The 20798-nt window shown below is 43.9% G+C and overlaps 1 protein-coding gene across 1 annotated transcript in view; it reads left to right on the forward strand.

The window, feature by feature from the left end:
* dnah2 (dynein, axonemal, heavy chain 2) overlaps positions 1–20798 on the forward strand; it is a gene marked incomplete at both ends in the record, with an annotated part of 552347 nt that overhangs the window by 105335 nt on the left and 426214 nt on the right. The window contains 3 exon segments of the mRNA XM_080741500.1: positions 10480–10694; positions 14338–14484; positions 17748–17901. Of these exon segments, the coding sequence (XP_080597626.1) occupies positions 10480–10694; positions 14338–14484; positions 17748–17901 (516 nt within the window).

The raw sequence follows: 20798 nt of genomic DNA on the forward strand, positions 1-20798 counted from the left end.
ACTGTTTATTATTACTCATTCATATTCATTAGCCGACTGCTGGCTCTCATAGTGCAAGAAAACCTGAGGAGAAAAAAAAAACAAGCACATAAAGTCTAGAAATACACACTGAAGACTACATCAGCTAGATACTGTAGCTGGCAGTATAGACGATTTACACTTCACCAAACACGCACACACGCACGCACGCACGCACACACACACCCCTTGTAGCATAAGCTGGCTTACAAAAACTGCAGTCATACACAAAAACAAAATCTGAGCATCTGAGCTTTCCCCCACCCATCTTTCTCTTCTCCTTATGCACGCAGGTTCATCTTTAAGCCAAAAGCAGGTAGTAACAATTAGCTACAAATACTGTACAATCTCCCTAGTTAGTCGAGTCCTGAATTGTTGATATGGATCCCTTTTCTTTCAAAAAACGGATTTTGACTCGACTCCAGCATTGTCTAATCTCTGCTTTTCAATGCAGTCTGGTGTGAAATATGCTGTTCACACACCCCACCACTTGAGAGAGGCTGGGGAACGTTTCCAAAACGAGATTCCTTCGGTGTTCTTGTCTTTCGAGAGGCCGTGCCGAGCCAGGAACAATACATGTCCTAATTTAGTGGTCATTTTAGGCTAACTGGAGTTCAAATTGTTTATTGTTCCATGCATACACAGCGCAGCTGCTTACACAATGCAGCTGCGGCGTTGTTGCTACACACCACTGTAGACAGACACATTCTTGTGCTGCACTCCCGAGCTTTGTGAGCTAGCTATGACCTTCAACGTCAACCGAGTTACACACAAAGTAAGTGATCACAGAGAGTCGGAAGCAAAACAGAAATGTGTCTATTTAATATCGTTGGCAAAGGTGATAACAGATGCATCAGCGAGTATAATCAGAGACACATTGAAATTGTGCACTTAAATCTTTGTGTTCTCTCATCAGATGTCGCCATCGCAATATCCAACGCGTTTATCACACATTGCATATCGTTGCTGTCGGGTGGAAACCTCAATTTTAAAAATAGCTTATCTACAAGCTCAAATTGCGTTACGATATGACATGCTTTGAGATTATAGATCAGCTATTTTTGCTACTTTTGTGTGACACAATAGTATTTGTTATACTGTACAGCAGGGGTCTTCAACAGGGGGTCCGGGACCCCTAGGGGGTCCTCAGAGTTACTACAGGGGGTCCTCCAAATCTTTGTGTGATGGAAACTTTTTTTCTCGTTTTTTGTATTAACCACTTGAACCCTAATGTCCATATTCTGAGAACTTAAAGGAGTCATCCAAACGGCTTCTGCTCTGCACCAGAGCAGGGGAGGAGAGGCTAGAAAGGGAGGGGAGGGAGGGGTCGGTTTGACAAGTAAGGGTGCCTGTGAGGTCAAAACAGCGGTTTGGTTGGTCTCAGGATGTTGTGTAAACACAATCCAATAAAAAAATACTAACTTTGAAGCTGAAGAAATAACCGCACTAGTATAAAGGCTATAAACTCTGTTAGTTATGAGAGGGCCTGCGAAATCTAGCAAAAGGGGCAGCCGAAATCTTGCAACAGGGGCAGCTATGAAAAAAATGGAATAAAGCAGGTATAAAGGGGTATGATAAAAGACAGATTTAACCCTATATGTGTTTTGGTCTGGATGACTCCTTTAAGCCAAAAATAGCAGATCTACAAGCTCACAACGCCTCGCGCTGCGAGGTGTTGTGAGCTTGTAGATCCGCTATTTTTGGCAAAGAGCTTTGGTGTAGAGGGGAAAACGAACAGACTAAGTACAGAGTGAAAGGTCAAGTTTATTAAGTATTGACAGTTCAAGTGGTTAAATATCTTAAAACACAAATTGACATGAATCTAAAATACACTGATGGTGGTCAAACAATGACACTATAATGGAATCTATGACAGGGTTGTGGGGGTCCCTGCTTCATCTCTCTCTCAACTAAGGGGTCCTTGGCCTGAAAACGTTGAAGACCCCTGCTGTACAGTAAAGGATGTTCCACACACAGTGGCGTAATAAGCCACGAACAGTCCCCAAAGCAGGCTGTGCAAGGCCTTTGCATAGACCTAATACAATTATCGGTTTCCAAGTTCCGTGGGCGGCTCAGTGGCACAGTGGGTGGCACCGTGGCTTCAAAGCAAGAAGGTCGAACTCAGGCAGGGGTCCTTAAGTCAGCGTGAAGTTATTCCTCTTCTGTCCGTGTTTGCATAGGGTTTCCTCTGGGTACTCTGGGTTTCCTCCTCACACCAAAAAGACAGCTAGCCTGCCAGTGCCCTTGACCAAAGTACTGACTGGCATTAAAACTGTGAGTTGTGGGTCCCACAGCTCTGCACGCTGGCTGCTCACTGCTCCTAAGGATGGCTCAAATACAGAAGACTCACTTCCACAAGAGGACGTTATCCAAGTATATCAAATCAAAAATGTAATCAGATTCACAATTAGAAAAGCAAGACAAGCGATGGCGCTACTCGACGTAACTGGTGTCCCTGCGCCACACAACAGATGACAAAAGTTATTGGTGGTGCACCAATTCATAGAGCGTTCAGGAAAAAAACTAATATATACATTACTTACAGTACCCAGTGTATTTATTTTCAGCAAATTTTGTCTTAGTCTTTTGAATAACACACCATTTAGTCTTAGTCCTGTCTTAGTCTACTGAAATTGTTTTTGTCTAGTCTAATCTTAGTCGACTAAATACCAGTAAGACTCCCTAATCGGGAGATAAGCGACCGTCAGGTCGCAGTGGGATTTTAGGCCAAAATGTGTAGGAGCAGTGTCCAAAAATGTGTTTGAAAAAATCGGCCTGATGGTGGCGCTATATGGGACATATCCATGTTGATGAGATGAGTGTAGACATACTGTGTACCGATTTGTGTGATTTTAGGGCAAAAATTGTAGGAGCAGTGTCCAAAAATGTGTTTGAAAAAATCGGCCTGATGGTGGCGCTATATGGGACATATCCATGTTGATGAGATGAGTGTAGACATACTGTGTACCGATTTGCGTGATTTTAGGGCAAAAACTGTAGGAGCAGTGTCCAAAAATGTGTTTTGCAAGAATCGGCCTCATGGTGGCGCTAGAAGAGGGCCATGTGAGAATTGATGAGTTGTGGTTTGGCAGGCAAGGAGTGTGTGTGCAAAATTTGGCATGGATCGGGGCAACGGTTGCGGAGATATGAGCAGGGCAAAAGTGTGACGTGTGACTGACTGACTGACTGACTGACTGACTGACTGACTGACGGACAGCCGGTGGAGGTTTAGTCTTCTGAAATTGTTTTTGTCTAGTCTAGTCTTAGTCGACTAAATATCAAAATATTTTAGTCTTTGTCTTTTAGCATACGTTTCTAGGCTAAATATAACCACATAATTCTGAACAAGTCATGGTCTTCTACTTACTGTTTCTTGGTCAAAATAAACCATATATAAAAGATATATTTGGCTTTAATTTAATTGCAGTTACATACCAGTGTTAATTTTTACAGCCATTAGTCTTAGACTTAGATTTAGTCTTAGTCTTATGAATAACACAAATAATAGTCTTAGACTGCTGAAATAGTTTTAGTCTAGTCAAGTCTTATCGACAAAATATCAAAATTGTGTAGTCTTTTAGTATTAGTCGACAAAATTAACACTGACAGCACCTATAGTATCTATAAACCGAATTGATGTGTAGTATGATTAACTGATGATTAGGAGTCTTGTTGCTGTGTTGCACCAGATCCATTTTTCACTCTGATACCGGACAAAATATAAAAAAAAAAAAAAAAAAAACATTTTGACTTGGCAAACACGATGTGTCTGATAAGCTGCACGTAGCAGAGACACTGAGTAGCAGCAGATCTTTCATTTTGGTAAGTAGCTGGGCTCTGTGCTCTGCTGGATGCAGAGCTCCTTACATCAACAGGACCATCAGGCTGGTTGCAGCTCATAAAAAAGGCATTAAAGAAATAGCCAGCTGGAAATGTTTTTATGTACGGCTATCCAGCCAGCGGCCGCGGCGCTTGTGGAACACTCTGCCTGTGTAATATATCGTGCAGTGCGGTCTTAATATAACACTAACACTCCCTGCTCATATGGAACTAAACCACTCAGCTATCCTTTTCTTTTCTTTTTTGTTTTTTAGAAAGTAAGGTTCAATTTGGAACAAAACAATAAACAAAATAAGGTGTGTAAAGGGAGAATTTACTTAACCATTTAAGTGCTATATTATTATACAGGTGTGCTTCCAGTGGATTGGCAGAACATTGAGCTTGTAGACCAGCTATTTTTTGCTATTTTCATGACCTTCTCTGAGTTTAAATCTACCTATGAAGGTGGATTCTGCTTTTCAATGGGAATGGCCATTTGCGGGTTTCTACAAAATACACTCCATTCTCCATAAAATTTAGAAAGGCAAAACAGAGAAAGAAAATGCATTTACAGGACATTTTCAGGAAAAAAATAGTGAAAATTGCCAATCTACAACTTGCAACGTGTCACAATGCATGTTCAGTATATATATATATTCGATACAAGAGAAGATAAAAAAACATGAAAGGCTAACCCTAAGGGCCGATGCATACTCCACTTCTAGAGCCGAATTTATTTCGGTTCGGCTTTGTCTAAACTACAATATCATGTCATTCAGAGGTTCGGGGTTGCGGGGACCGTCGTTAATCCGGCTGTTCGGTGCTGTCAAGATTTTCTGACTCCCCATACAGTGTATGGAACTCTAGCCTCCCCCGCCAAATCAAACTTAGCTTCTTCTTTGCAACAGTGGAGTCTGTTCTCCTCTATGGCAGTGAATGCTGGACCCTGAAGCCAACCCTGCAGAAGTCTCTAGATGGGTGCTACACTAGAATGTTGCGTGCAGTACTCAACATCAACAGGAGTGCACATGTTACCAACAGGAGCCTGTATGAGGGAATACCAAGGGTAAGCGAGAAAATTGCCACCAGAAGAATGAGACTAGCAGGACACTGCCAAAGACACCAGGAGCTTCCAGCCAGCAAATTGGTACTGTGGGAGCCAACACATGGGCACCGGTCGCGAGGACGTCCCACAAAAACATAAGTGGACGTACTCAAGGAAGACGTAGGGACACAGAACACCAATGAGCTGGCCAGATGTATGGAGAACCGAGATGACTGGAAACAACGATGGAGGGCTCGTCTGAGGACGACCTAGAGACATACCGAACCAAAATAAATCAGGCTCTAAAAGTGGAGTATACATTGGCCGTAAGAATGGTTGCAAAATGTTAACTAGCTTGAACATTATAGTAATGATGATAGTTACTTACTCCTCCCGCGAGGGAAATTCAGATATCGCAGCCCAACCCAGCTGCTTTTTTTATCAGCTTTAACCCAGCTGAACTCAACCCAGTGATGCCCACAAGGAGCACAAGGGGGAAGGGGAGCAGTGGTAGCTGGAGCGGGGAATCGTACCTGCGACCTCTGGGGCCTCCGGAGTCCTAGGTGTGGACACTAACCACTCAGCCACCACTGCTCTAATAGTAGTGTGTCTCTAGTAGTGTGTATTTGTGCATTTGGAAATCCATTTGGACTCTTTCATGGCTTATGCATTCGCGCACCAAAACTACGTGCAGACTTGGGACAGCACTAACCCCGCGGTTCCTATTTTGGGCAAATTAAGTACATTTGTAAATACGGGCACCAAGGTCAATATGGTTAACATATTTTTTTCTGTATTGAATTGTTAAATCGTGATATCATCAAACATAACTATCAAACAGATCTGTCGGGTGGAAACCACATTATGTAAAAAAGCTGTTACTTTTCAGGATTCAAATTCAAAAGGGATCTTCAGTACCTACCCAACCCCCCATGATTGACACCTCGACACAGGAAGGGTTCCATCGTGTGGTTAACATCCCTTCCCTTCCCCACAGTCTCTTCCTGCCGTGATGGGAAAGTTTTCACATCGGTGCAAATTCTTCCCAGCGCAGCGTTGGTTGTGGTAATAACGTGTTTTTCCATTCGCCGCATGCGGAGCGTATCCGCTTTCAACATGCTCCCATAAAATCAATGAGTTCATGCTCTCTGCACGCTGGGAGCATGTCCGCTTTCAATATACGATCCCAACATCCCATATGAATCATTGAGGACTGAATCATCGTATTGTATGCACAACGGTGCAGAGCTGATGGATTCTGTTTTTTCATGACCTACTTGCGTTCTTCACAGAACTGTAGAAATAAATACCCTGGTAGATTAATATTTTAGCATCATGCAACCAAAACGACAGCACATTTTACAGACAGAATATTTTTGGTTTAGGGATAATTGATTTCACATAATACCATTAAGACGCCTAAGGGCGAAAAGCAACGATGTCACGCCATCTACCTTGGCCATCTGTGGATTCTGTTAGTGTGGTTCTCCTAACATGGCATAATCTGGGATACAATCCCTTTTATGCCCATATATGGAGATCCCTGCTCTGGGTATCTGACATCACTGATGTCACCTGTTTATGCCCATATATGGAGATCCCTGCCCTGGGTATCTGATGGAATATCTTTGAATAGTTTTAACTCATTAAATGCCAGGACCGAGTTTCCCGAGTTATTTCAGTACCCCCAGGATGCCACGGCCCGAGTTTCCCGAGTTGGCAGCCATTTTGGAAAAAAAAAAAAAAAAAATCCAAAAATGCCTAAAATGTATTAGGCATGATCGCAATCGCAAAATTGCATGTTTAGCCCCATAACAAACACATCTTTCAAAATGGCAGCCATGTTTGTTTGTTTTGTTTGACTTTGAAGGCTTCTATCTCATGAATGCCTGAACGGATTTCAAAGCGGATATTTTTGTTTGAAAGCTGTGAAAAAGTATTACACATAATGGTGCATGATCTAGGCATGATCCGTGGCACAATCCGTGCACTAAAAATTGATCCGTGCACTAGAAATTTAGGAACGTGGCATCCTGGTACTTGGCGGCCATCTTGAAAAGGCATTGAATGAGTTAATTTCATTTATGCAATTATTTTGAAAATGTGTTTGAATTTCTATTGAATGTATGAATACATTATAAAAAGGGGGGCTCGTGATCTACTCGTGATCCACAAAAATCCACAACCCACAATTGGCCCCGACCCATTGTTTGAGAAACAACACTTTACTGTGTTTTGTAAAAAAGCTCTTCTTCTTGCGCTGTCAATGCTTTATTATCAAATCATTTTGACCACCACTCATTCTCCCACCACCACACTTTCTCCTACACTGGCCTTCAGTGACTGAGGTGGGAACATAATAAATGTCTCACTGTTTTCTGGGCCTTAAAACTTTCATGGAGTGGAGTGGACCACCTGCAGGATGAGCACAGGCAGAGTCAGGGTTTTATTTAACCCATTTAGGGCCTAGGATTATTGACTGCTTTAAACTATTGAAAAATAGCAGATATACAAGCTCACAGCGCGGCACCGAGTGCCGCGCTGCGAGCTTGTAGATCTGCTATTTTGGGAAAAGTCATGAAAATCTGTGCAAATCTTTGAATATATGTATTTTTAGAGCGAACGTTTGTAACTCAAATTTTGCTTCTGGGTGGTCCCTGGAACAAAATATTTTGAAATGGGGGTCCGTGGCCTAATAAATATCCTTTTGGGGTCCTTCACATGAAAAGGTTTGAGAACCACTGACATAGTAGTCTCTCAAGAACAGACTAACTGAGCTCCAGTTAAGTGAAAAGGACCTTTTCTTTGACGATGGCTGGCCAGATTGCTGACATAGAAACGTAGTTTTTTTTTCAAAAATCTTAGAAGGATTCAAAAGACACTTATAGAATCGGGTAATAATTCTAATTTTCAAGATTTTTTAAAAATAGCAGATCTACAAGCTCGCAGCGCGGCACTCGGTGCCGCGCTGTGAGCTTGTATATCTGCTATTTTTCAATAGTTAAAGCATAAAATAATGATACACAAAATGTGTACCCGTTCTAATGGTTAACATAGAACAAGAAACCAAAAAACAGGGGCAGGCAAACATGAAACTCCGGAGGCTGGTACAAGATAAATATGTAAGACTAAGCAGAACAGAATTCCGATTGGAGCTCAGAATCGCAGACAGAGGGCAAACAAGTACTCACTCAGACATAATGGTTTGAAAACACACACACGCACGCATGCACACGGGCGCGCGCACACACACACACGCACGCACGCACGCACGCACGCGCACACACACACGCACGCACGCACACACACACACACACACACACAAGATAACAGGACACAAGTCAGGTGTACATAACTGACAATCAACACGATTGGATGGAGAAGATCATCATTATTAATTGGCACAGGGTGGAGACAGACAAAAGTTGTGAATAGTGAGCCTATGAATTCCAATGGCAGAAGCGAACGTGTGCACAGATTATGACAGATTCTTTCCACCCCATGGTCACTGAAGTAAATATTGGACCCGTTCTTCACAAGCTACGTTTTGTCCAGTTATATGTGTTGAACTTTGTTTGATGTCTGACTCACTCTCCTGAGATCTAGCAACAGGGATCATTGGACGTTCACGAGCTGTGACGTCAAACTGCGCCCGCTTAGGCGAAATGCGCGCCCTTTCTAGTGGCGAGGCCTGGGATTTTCTCTCTCTTTCCGTGGTAATACATCACAGATCTTTGATGGAGAGATAAAACAGCTAAAACAGGATCATCACATTACTACAAATTAAGGAACATAACTACAATGGATAGGAAACAATACAGGCATGATACATTTATTTATTTTAAGTACCCCCCCCCCCCCCCAAACTTGGCATAATATAGTACAGTTTAGGCATTAGTAGTAAACGTGCCACAATTAACAATAATGAATTGCACCTGTGCAGCTGACCTGTGGAACCTGGGAATATACCATTTTGTATGGTGTGGAGGATATAATTATAATACTTTGTTAAAGTGACCATTTTGTTAAATTTTGCATTTGTAGTTATTTTACTGTAATTTAACAACATAATAACCAGCACACAGACAAAGAGACATTCCATCCATCCATCCATCCATCTTCAACCGCTTATCCGGAATCGGGTCGCGGGGGTAACAGCTCCAACTGAGACTTCCAGATTTCCTTATCCTGCGCAACTTCCTCCACTCCCTCTGGGAGTATACCAAGGCGTTCCCATGCCAGTCTGGAGATATAATCCTTCCATCTGGTCTTAGGTCTGCCACGGGGTCTCCTCCCAGTGGGACGTGCATCGAGGACCTTCCTAGGAAGGCGCTCGGGGGGCATCCGTACTAGATGCCCGAACCACCTAAGCTGACTCCTTTCCAAGTTAAGGAGCAGCGGTTCTACTCCAAGTCTCTCTCGGGTGATTGAACTTCTCACCCTATCTCTAAGGGACATTCATGGATTTATATTTAAAAGTAACTTTTATGTTCCCCCCTGGGCCCAGGGTATGGCAGCTGCATACCCCTGCCATACCCAATTGACGCCCCTGACTACTATCATGTTTTGAGTTTGTAAATTCACTCCCAAGGTATCAGATACTTAAGTGATTTCTTGTCGTTCAGGAATTTCATGCAGCATAAAGAACATTTTGTTGAATCAATCTAGAACGATTGCTAGAATAAATCTATGGAATGCTAAAATGTTCAGCCGCCGTTATTTCCAGAACTGCATCGATAAAGAAGGAATATTACATTTTATCTCTTTTGACAGTAGCACTGACTGTAGCACTAACCAAATGGACCCTCACGGGTCCATTAGTTTCCATGTGTACACTCTCAAGTCGGTGTCAGGAATCATCGCCATGCTGGCTTGTGGTGGACATTTTTGTCAAAATAAATATTTTATATGAGCAGACAATAATATTACCAGAAACACAAAGAGTTAGCTCTGAATGACCTTAACAGGTCTGTAACCCTGAGAGTGTTGGACCCGTAAGGGTCAATTTGGTTCCATTAAGATTTATACGCTCTGAGTGTCATAATGCCGGAATATGTGTTATACATATTCTGAAGAAAACCTTGAGACTTGACATTCAGTGAATAATAGATACACTAGTCTGGGACACATCTTCAGTGATGTGCCTGAGATCAACAGACGGGTCTTGGTGTGTAAAAAAAAGACAATATTGTTTTTTTTTTTGACACGGACAAGACCAAGTCTTTGTCACAGACACATTTGTGTGTGTGTGTATGAACTTAATGTGCAACGTTGTTTTATCACTCAACAGTAAACAAACCGACATAACGTTTAAGTGTATAGAGGGTATCTGCACATTTCTAAAGTGACAATTTAAGGACTTTTTAATACCTCTAAAATGACAAATTAAACATTGGCCAAATTTTCAAATATTAGAGGTAGAAATTGTGAAAATAGCCGATCTACATGCTCACAACGCCTTGCGTTGCGAGGCATTGTGAGCATGTAGATCTGCTATTATCACAATAAAGACACATTTGTGTGTGTGTGTACGGGCACATTGATTTGTCGGAATGCCTTTAACCTCACCTCCCCCACCCCCTCTCTCTCCCCGCCAGGTGATCCGAGAGGCCCGCTTCCTGCCCAAGACGGTCAGGGAGGACGAGGTGAGGCTGGCCTACAGCCAGCTGGCCCAGGTGCTGGAGGAGCTGGTGAGGAGGTCCTACCACCAGTGGAAGGAGGGCCTGGACAGCCAGAGCCAGGGCCGGCTGGAGCGCCCGCTCATGGTGCGCTGCAGGGACAACCGCGCCATGCTGGACGTCAACTTCGACAGGTGGGTTGGCGTTGGTGTGTGTGTGCCGCAAGGAGGCCCCGAAGCCTCTACCACTTAACCCTTTTAGATTTGAAACGCTTTAACCGTTATTTTGTGCTTTAACTATTAAAAAATAGCAGATATACAAGCTCACAGCGCGGCACTCTGTGCCGCGCTGTGAGCTTGTAAATCTGCTATTTTTTTTTTGCAAGTCTTTGAACATTTTTGACCCGATTCTATAAATGTCTTCTAAATCCTTCCTCTAAATCAGTGGTTCTCAAACTTTTTCATGTCAAGGACCCCCAAAATTACATGTATTTGGCCACGGACCCCCCCAATCTCAAAATATGTTGTTCCAGGGACCACCCAGAAGCAAATATTTGAGATACAAATGTTCGCTTTTAAAAAGATATATTACATTTTTCAAAAATAGCAGATCTACAAGCTTGCAGCGAAGCACTCGGTGCCGCGCTCTGAGCTTGTAGATCTGCTATTTTTCAATAGTTAAAACATAAAATAATTCTAGGCCTAAATGGGTTCAACTGTTTTTTTTTTGTTTTTTTTTATATACTTGATAAAATGTCTGTAAAACGCACGCACGCGCAAATGCACGCACGCACGCACGCACAAATGCACGCACGCACGCACGCACGCACGCACGCACGCACGCACGCACGCACGCACACACACACACACACACACACACACACACACACACACACACACACACAGCCTGAAACAATGTGCGTGTGGGGGTTTCCTTCCAAAGTGACCAATGTAGGCTATGCAGCGTTTTAAGTTTAAACTTTTTGCACAATGTTCAATAAAATAGCCCCTTGTTCCCGGAATGATCTTGTTGTTATGATAACCGTTTTTGAAAATCGTTTCAAATTTCAACAGATGTACTGTAGAAAGTAGAACATGTTTGAAGCTTTGGATGAGATTTTGGCCGTAATGGGGACGGCAGGTCGAGAGTGGAACTGCATGAAGTCATAATCACAAACACATTAATGGTGGCTTCAGATTCCACATGCAAATTGATATCAGACACGCACCGCCGTGCACGCGCGCACACACACACACGCACGCACGCACGCGCGGAGAGAGACCCGGACGTGTGCCTGCATTTGGTATTTATGCTGGGAGTGCTTTTGTATACACTCCAAAAGCCATTTGTGAGGTCATGCACTCGTAATGTTAGCGACCATGCGGATGTTCTCACAGTCGGACACACGCAAAGCCATTGAGTGAAGACATACCGCTGTGTACACTGTGTCTCGTTGCTGCATGTTCTATTGGTTAAGCCGCTCGACGACGGCCACACAGGACGGACAGAGACACTCCAAACACAGCCAGAGACTTTGTCTCCCATGTCTCTCACTGTCCAGAGGCTGCACAAACACACTCCACATGATGCATTGTGTGTGTGTGTCTGTGTGTGTACTTGTATCACTATCCTTGTTGTGAGGGCTAAATGTCCCCACAAGTATAGTAGAAGTTGAGAAGGAGACGTTATGAGGACGATTTTCCTGGTCCTCACAAGAGAAATGTATGTTTTTTTTTAATATATATATATCATTAGCCCATTTAGGCCTAGGATTATTGACTGCTTTAACCAGTGAAAAATAGCAGATATACAAGCTCACAGCGCGGCACCGAGTGCCGCGCTGCGAGCTTGTAGATCTGCTATTTTTGAAAAAAGTCGTGAAAATGTGTGCAAATCTTTGAATATATGTATTTTCAAAGCGTACGTTTGTAACTCACTTCTGGGTGGTCCCTGGAACTAAATACTTTGAGATGGGGGGGTCCGTGGCCAAATACATATCATTTTGGGGGTCCTTCACATGAAAAGGTTTGAGAACCACTGACATAGTAGTCTCTCAAGAACAGACTATCTGAGCCCCAGTTGAAGTGAAATGGACCTTTTCTTTGACAATGGCTGGCCAGATTGCTGACATAGAAACATAGGTTTTTCAAAAAATCTTAGAAGGATTCAAAAGACACTTATAGAATCGGGTCAAAATTCTAATTTTCACGCTTTTTCAAAAATAGCAGATCTACAAGCTCGCAGCGCGGCACTCGGTGCCGCGCTGTGAGCTTGTATATCTGCTATTTTTCAATAGTTAAAGCATAACATAATGATACACAAAATGTGTACCCGTTCTAAATGGGTTAGACCACAATTTTGTAACCCATTTTTTCACCCAGTGCCAACTGCCTGTAGCTGTAGACCACCCTGGGCACAATATGCGATGTGAATGGCATGAACCTGTAGACACCGGAAGTGGCGGAAGTGCTGCGGTTAACGGCGGAAGTTACAGTACGGCATGCGTTGCAGTCTGTTTACAGACCTAATAGATTGTAGCTCTTAACTCACTCTTAATAGGTGTCCTTTGTCAGAATCCATGTTTTTGTTTGGATATTGTTTATTACAAGCGCAACTGAAGGTTTGGGAGAAGTAGAACCGATTTTTTTTCGCCAGCGAGGAATACACCACACTGTGAAAAAACAATAACATCCGGTGAAATTCTCCCGGCGGAAGTTGCACCGTTCTATGCTGTATCAGCCTATGGTCGTAACCAGGCTTTTCTCTTCGCAGATGAGTAAGCTTGGATACCCAAGGCTAGCTGTAGACCTAGTTTCTGCTCTCCCTCTGCCACGCCTGGGGAGCCCAGGCTGGTCCAAGATTTGTAGAATTAGGGTTTACAAATCGAAAAAGATTGAGAAAGAAGCATAGATCCGAGCACACGAAAATGTGAAGGAGAGGAGTTAGTGTTCGAACAAAAATGTATTCTAGAACACAGCCAGGGTTTTGAGGGGTTTTCCCCCAATAAAAGATTGAGGTTGGGGTTAAAGAGTTATGAAAAGGGATTTAGAAGTGGGTTGGGGTTAGAGTTATGCCTGGTTTATAATTATGTCACGCACCCAAAAGATTTTCGCATTTTTTTATTTTTTTGGCAATTTTCTGCTATTTTCAATGCTGTCGTACATTTTTTATGTCCTCAAAAATATAGTAATACAAATGTGTGTGTGTGTGTGTGTGTGTGTGTGTGTGTGTGTGTGTGTTGTGTGTGTGTGTGTGTGTGTGTGTGTGTGTGTGTGTGTGTGTGTGTGTGTGTGTGTGTGTGTGTGTGTGTGTGTGTGTGTGTGTGTGTGTGTGTGTGTGTGTGTGTGTGCGCGCGCTAAGGTTCTAAAATACCAACTTCTCAAAAATGAGATTGAACAACTCGGGTACAACTGTAAACTTCTTGTGTTTATATTTGGAAGCCTTGGCCATGTCCACAGATTAGTCATAAGGGGTTTGCAGACGGCAGGAATTCCCAAGCCAAAAGCCAATAAAGCATTGGCAAAATTCTGCTCAATATCTGTGATAATAGGCAGCCGCCATATATGGAGGAGACGGTGCTTCTTGTATCCATAGACTATGATTAGTCAGTCATACAGTATCAAAGAGATTCTGAACTTGATGAGTGCATCTACCAGTATTTAATTATGTTCAAGATGTTTTCTTGTAAAATGTGAACATAAATAAATGATTAAATGTGTGTGTGTGTGTGTGTGTGTATGTGCGCGTGCGTGCGTGCGTGCGTGCGTGCGTGCGTGTGTGTGTGTGTGCGTGCGTGCGTGCGTGTGTGCGTGCGTGCGATGGCGTGCTGTGGTCCAGGAATCTGCTGAAGATGTTCTGTGAGATCCATTACTGGGAGCGGCTGCAGTTTGAGATCCCCCACTACGTGTCTGCCATCTACCAGCGCAGCCGGGACCTGCAGGGCCTCCGGGGCAGCGTGCTGCTGCTGGTCAGCCACTACAACAGGTCTGTGTGTCTCACCAGTGGTGATTTCGTCGACTAAAACTATGACAAAAAAATGTTTGTCGACTGGGTTTTCTTCACTGACGAAAACTAAATAAAAACTAAGCTGTGATGACTAAGACTAAATATATTGACAATTTTCGTCAACAAAATAAAAACTAGACTAAAACGTTAGGGAGGGACTAGTGGAGAAGAAAGTAATTTTATGTTTGGTTGCTCTCAGGTGTTGCGCGCTTAAAATAGCAGACCTTTCTGTGTGGAGTTTGCATGTTCTCCCCGTGTCTCCTAGGGTAGATACCCTCACAAAAACATGCAGTAATCCTGGTCTCTATAAAGCCTCCCCCTGGCCAGCCAGGGCGCCTGATGGAGGGGAATGGAACTGGTTGGAATAACGTGTTCCTTCCACGCGCTCCGTCCAACCGGGGAAGCTCCCCCTGTCAGGTGATAAGAAGCGGCCTGCTCACTCCTCATGCATTGAAGGAAGCATGAGCTCAGTTCGGGGCCCTCCCCAGGTTGGCAGAGGGAGAGTAGAGCCCAGGATCACAGCTTAGGCAATTGGCACCGGGTGAAAAAATGGGTTAAAAAAATCGTGGGATAAAAAAAAAAAAAAAAAAAAAAAAAAAAAATAGCAGATCTACAAGCTCACAACGCGTCGCAGCGCGACGCGTTGTGAGCTTGTAGATCGGCTATTTTCAGAGCACAAACCAAGTGTAAAATCAGTCATTACGATGCCATCAAGGCCTGCCAAAATACATTTTAGTTGACTAAATCAACTGTAGATTTAGTCGCCTAAAATCTTATGATATTTAGTCGACTAAAATTAGACTAAAATTAAGACTTTTCAGGTGACTAAATTATGACTAAAACTAAATGACATTTTATTCAAAAGACTATGACTAAAACTTAAATCAAAATTTGCTGTAAAAAACAACACTGTGTCTCACACACACACACATAGGGATGGGATGCAGATTTCATGTCACGATTATTGTGGCCAAAAAAAATGAGATTTAAGATATTATCGTGATAATCAAAATGTCCCCAACATCCATTATCCTGGGGCGGAACATTTGCCAAAAAGTAGCAGATCTAGAAGCGTTGCGATGCGTTGTGAGCTTGTAGATCGTCTGTTTTTTGGCAAGGAGATTTGGTAGAGAGACTGTATCAAGTATGTTATTTACAGGTCCGTTTGACCAATTATAGAGGGTTTAAGTGGTACCGGATATGCAGCTCGGCAAATAAAACGATAACAGTACAATGTGTGGGGAAGAATCACTGGACATAACGATTAAAGTACAAAAAAAGAAAGAAAAAAAAAGCTTTTATGCCTAGTCACAGCATGTGTCAAACACATTGATGTTATTTTGTACTACTTAGCATTTAGGCTATTGTTGCCGGAACATCAATTATGAACACGGCAAAATAGGGAGTTTTGCTGAGATAGACCTTATGCTAAAATTGCCCAAGAGAGGACAAACGACTGAGCACTCACACATGCACTCTCACGCACGCATGCACACGCGCACACACACACACACACACACACACACACACACACACACACACACACACACGGTGTCTCTCTGATGGTCGGGTGCAAATGGCAGTGCTGAACAGTAATCCTGGGAGAAACCCTGCTAAGCTCAGCACACTGAGCTCTAGAAATTAGAACAAACTCTTTTTGCACCGTGTGTGTGTGTGTGTGTGTGTGTGTGTGTGTGTGTGTGCGAGAGAGAGTGAGAGAGAGTGAGAGTGAGTGTGTGTGAGTGCACGCTTGTTATACTATACTTGTGAGAGCCACACAGTATGCCACTACACGTACTGTATAGCAGAACTTGAGAAATAGACATTGTGAGGTAATATTTCCTGGTCCAGAAGATAATAAAAAAAAAATGTATAGAAAATAATTAGTAACAATTTCAAGATTAAGCATTTACAGGTTAGGGTTAGGGATTGGGTTTAGAGTTATGTCTGATTACTTAATGTTGTGCCCCCCCTAAAAAGAAGAAAAAAGCAGATGTACAAGTTCACAACGCGTTGCACTGCAACACGTTGTGAGTTTATAGATCGTCTATGTCCGTTGCATTACACCAGAGTATAACTCAGGCTTTAGATTTGATCTCCTCACAAGTATAGTAATACAAGTGTGTGTGTGTGTGTGTGTGTGTGTGTGTGTGTGTGTGTGTGTGTGTGTGTGTGTGTGTGTGTGTGTGTGTGTGTGTGGGCTTGCAAAGCTATCTTTGTGGGGACCTCATGTCCCCACAAAGATAGTACAATCCAGGGAATAAAACGTGTGGGGACAAATTGCGTGCGTGCGTGCGTTTCTGAATCAGCGTTTGTCTGGCCAGTCATGCATATGCTTAATGCTCATAACACAGGCGGAGGCCCGGTGGAATGGAAGGTCAAGTGCGTGCACACTGCTCAGTGCCAGAGCTGTGGAGGGGGCAGGGGGGGGGGGGGACGAGGGGCTGCCTGGTGTATGTCAGGCCGGTGACGTGGCTCTGCTCTGGGGGATGTTTGTACGTGGAGAGAGGGGGATGAAAAGGCCACCGTCGCCGCAAACGTGATGTTTTGTCATAAAGGCTCTGTCAAACATTTCCTGTTGTTGAAATGTGTGCCGTTTCCTCTCTCACAGGCTGACAGTCCTCTTAAAAAATTGGCCGACACAACATCTATTTCTTAAGTTCTTATTATGCTAGCGTGGACCTCTGGCCCTTGCGAGTATACAGATATTGTACACACACACACACACACACACACACACACACAGGTTTGCAATTGCTACTTTGTGGGGACATTACACATAGTCTACTAACCTTTTGGGGACATTCCATTCATTTTTAACCCTAACCCTAACCCTAACCCTTAACCTAACCCCTAAACACCTTGTGGGGACATTAATTCGTGCCCACAAGGTTTTTTCCTCCGATTGTACTATCTTTGTGGGGACATGAGGTCCCCACAAAGATAGTATTGCAAGCCCACACACACACACACACACACACACACACACACACACACACAGACACACACACACACGCACTCACTATATAGCGTTAGCTAACCCAGTGCTTATTCAATGACATCAAACACAAATATTTACTTGAATCTCTCTGTGTGTGTGTGTGTGTGTGTGTGTGTGTGTGTGTGTGTGTGTGTGTGTGTGTGTGTGTGTGTGTGTGTGTGTGTGTGTGTGTGTGTGTGTGTGTGTGTGTGTGTGTGTGTGTGCGCGCGTGCGTGTTTGCGTGTGGGTGTGTGCGTGTCAGGATCATGGAGGCGCTCTCTGCGGCGGAGCTGGATCTGTTCAGGGAGCGCTTGGGCTTCTTGGATAAGAAGTTCCAGCCGGGCCTCACCAAGCTGCTGTGGAACACTAAGGGAGTGGCAGACTTCATCAGTGACTGCCGACTGCACACCAGCAAGGTCTTAAAACACTCCACTACACTGATCTCTCTCTAGGCACGTGTGTGTGTGTGTGCTTGTGTGTGTGTGTGTGTGTGTGTGTGTGTGTGTGTGTGTGTGTGTGTGTGTGTGTGTGTGTGTGTGTGTGTGTGTGTGTGTGTGTGTGAGAGCGTGCGCGCGCGCGCGTGTGCGTCTGTGTGTGTGCGTGCCTGCACACGTGCCAGTGATGGAAGAATTATGCAGATTGTTTACTTAGTAACACTAGCAATACAGTACCACAATGTAGAAATAGAGTGTAAAATTCCTGTATTCAATATTTGACTTGAGTAAAAATACTTTAAGTTCACAAAAAAAAAATCTATTGATTACTCACCCCATGGAGACTTAAATTCATGGATATTTTTTGGTTTTGTCGCATTCCTATGGCAATAATAATAATATAAGCCCTACTAGATCATACTACAGCGTCAAAGCATCACATAGAATCTTTATCCTGCAAAGTAACAGTTTTGGACATATGCAGTTTCCACCTAGCAGAGTTGAATAGCTATATATCCTTTTAGTAATCATTGCTACCGCTATAGGACAAACGGGAATCCCCCCCTTTGGCCAGGGGAGATATACAGTATATCGCAGTTGTCGGGTGGAACCCTCGTATCTCCAAGTTTCAAATTTGTATGTTCTTTCACAAAGTAAAGCCAGCTTCATCGTACAAGGCCATCGCACAAAAGTAGTTAAAACAAGCACAAGCACACAACGCCTCGCGGTAGATCGGCTGTTTTCACTAGTTTAGATCATTTTTAAATTAAAACTGCAAAACAAACGGTTTTGGACATACAAGGTTTTCAGCATGGCTTCGACAACGACGATATGCTTTTGGGCTTCAGACTGAGCTACTCTCTCTTCTACATCTCACCCCCCCACCGGGAAACCCGATCGGGGTCACGGCACCAACATAACACCCGAGATTCGAACCCGGGTCTCCCGCATGGGAAGGTACACTGAAGCCAAAACGTCTTAACCACTAGCATGAGAGGGAATCCCCCTTTGGACCAGGGGAGATGTATTAGGCTTTTGGGGTTCAGGCTGAGCAACTCTGCTACTCTCGCCAAGTATAACAACTGTGTGCGTGCTTGTGTGTGCTTGTGTGTGCTTGTGTGTGGGTGCGCATGCTTGCACACACTCCTGTGTGTGTTAAATGAAGGAGACAACCTGATTAAATCCAGTTTACTGTGAGACAGGGTAGCTTAATGAGGGCTGTTGGTTTTAATGCGCTAAGCCAACACAGTGACGTGCTGAAATAAAATAAGAAAAAAACAACCCGCTGCCATTTATTACACACCAGCTCATCTGAGCGAGATCATGTCGAGTCGTATATCCAGGTGAAGATATTAAAGCTAATGCCGTCCCACTTGTCAAGCGGCCAGGGGCAGGTACACTAAAGATGCATTCATGGCCACAGCTTAACATAGATACCAGATATACAGTGCTATACGTATATTTATGTGTACATACACTTAAGAGGGCTGTTAAACGTATAGATGGGGTCATAGAGTGCTGTCTGGCTCTTGCCACTGTAGACGCAGTGTGTGTTTATTGTGTGTGGTGTGCGACCTGGCTGACCTGAGAGCTCTGCTGGATACATGCTGCAACCGAGCTCTACTGTTAAGTCCTCAGGCACACCAACACAATGGAATTACTCTCTATATCTATCTCCCCTTCTCCCCTCCCTCCCTCCCTCACTCTCTCGCTACTCCTCTCTCTCCCTCTGTCGCTCCTGTGTGTCTCCCCTTTCTCTCCTCTCCTCTCTCTCTCTCTCTCTCCTCCTCCTCTCTCTCTCTCTCTCCCCCGTCCTCTCTCTCCAGTCAAGAGTTATACTTAACGCTGCGCATCACGTCTTTTATATGCACCATGCGTCATGCATCATGTCTGTGACGCATCGTAAGCTTGTAGATCGTCTATTTTCGGTGCATGTTACCAGCTCACAGCTACAGTAAGTACTGTATAAATCAGGCGTCTCTTTCTCTCTCTGCCTGTCTCCTGACGGCGCAGTCGTCATCGCCATCATCCTCAGAGCCGTAAACATGCGTCTGTTGGTAACTCTAATGTTTAGGAGAACAGCAGGATGCGATGCTGACAGGCTGCGGTTCAGCCTGCCATGCGTAGAAAAAAAGTGTCCTTGCTGCTGCAAGGTCGTTAAATGGAAATATGGATGCATCGCTGTTCCTTACCGCAGCATCCACTTATGTCCACGGCAGTGAGGTCGGGGGCTTGTGCACCGTGCACACACAGTAACAGTATGTTCTGCGGACGCGTGGCTTCGTTTGAACACCACAAGCTCTTCTCTTCGTCTTTATTTAATCACTTGTGCAGTGCAGGTCGCACGTGGGAGCCAAATGTACACACATACCCAGGGCAGGAGTTTCATAGAGGCTGTGAAGGCCATTGGCCACCGTGCACCCTCAGTTTGGCCTCATGCCCCTCGGAATTATATATATCCTGCGGCCACAGTGGCCTTGTCTCCCTTTCTGCACTCTGCACTGTCCTAGCTCATTTCACTCTCCTTGTTCACTGGTGTACTGTTGTTGAGTGATAAGCTATGCACGTAACCAGTGACAGACTCTTTCGCCTGGCATGAACCACTTGATAACCAGGCTATTTATGATGATGATATTTTGACACAAATAAAGTACTGGCCAAACGGGAGATTTAATCATTTACACATTGCGATGTGCCAATGATGCAAAGCTGTTACTGAGAGTACTTCTGAGATGAGAAGCTCAACTGAACTGGGTTAAGAAAGTTTGATAAATTAAATTACGAATAAATAACAAATAACATTAAATTATGCACAAGACATTGGCCGTATATATCTCTACAATGTTGAATTGGCTGGCATAGGAAATGTTTACATGCCT

This window comes from Nannobrachium achirus (assembly GCF_963921795.1).
Source record: "Nannobrachium achirus genome assembly, chromosome: 14".
Lineage (NCBI taxonomy): Eukaryota > Metazoa > Chordata > Actinopteri > Myctophiformes > Myctophidae > Nannobrachium > Nannobrachium achirus.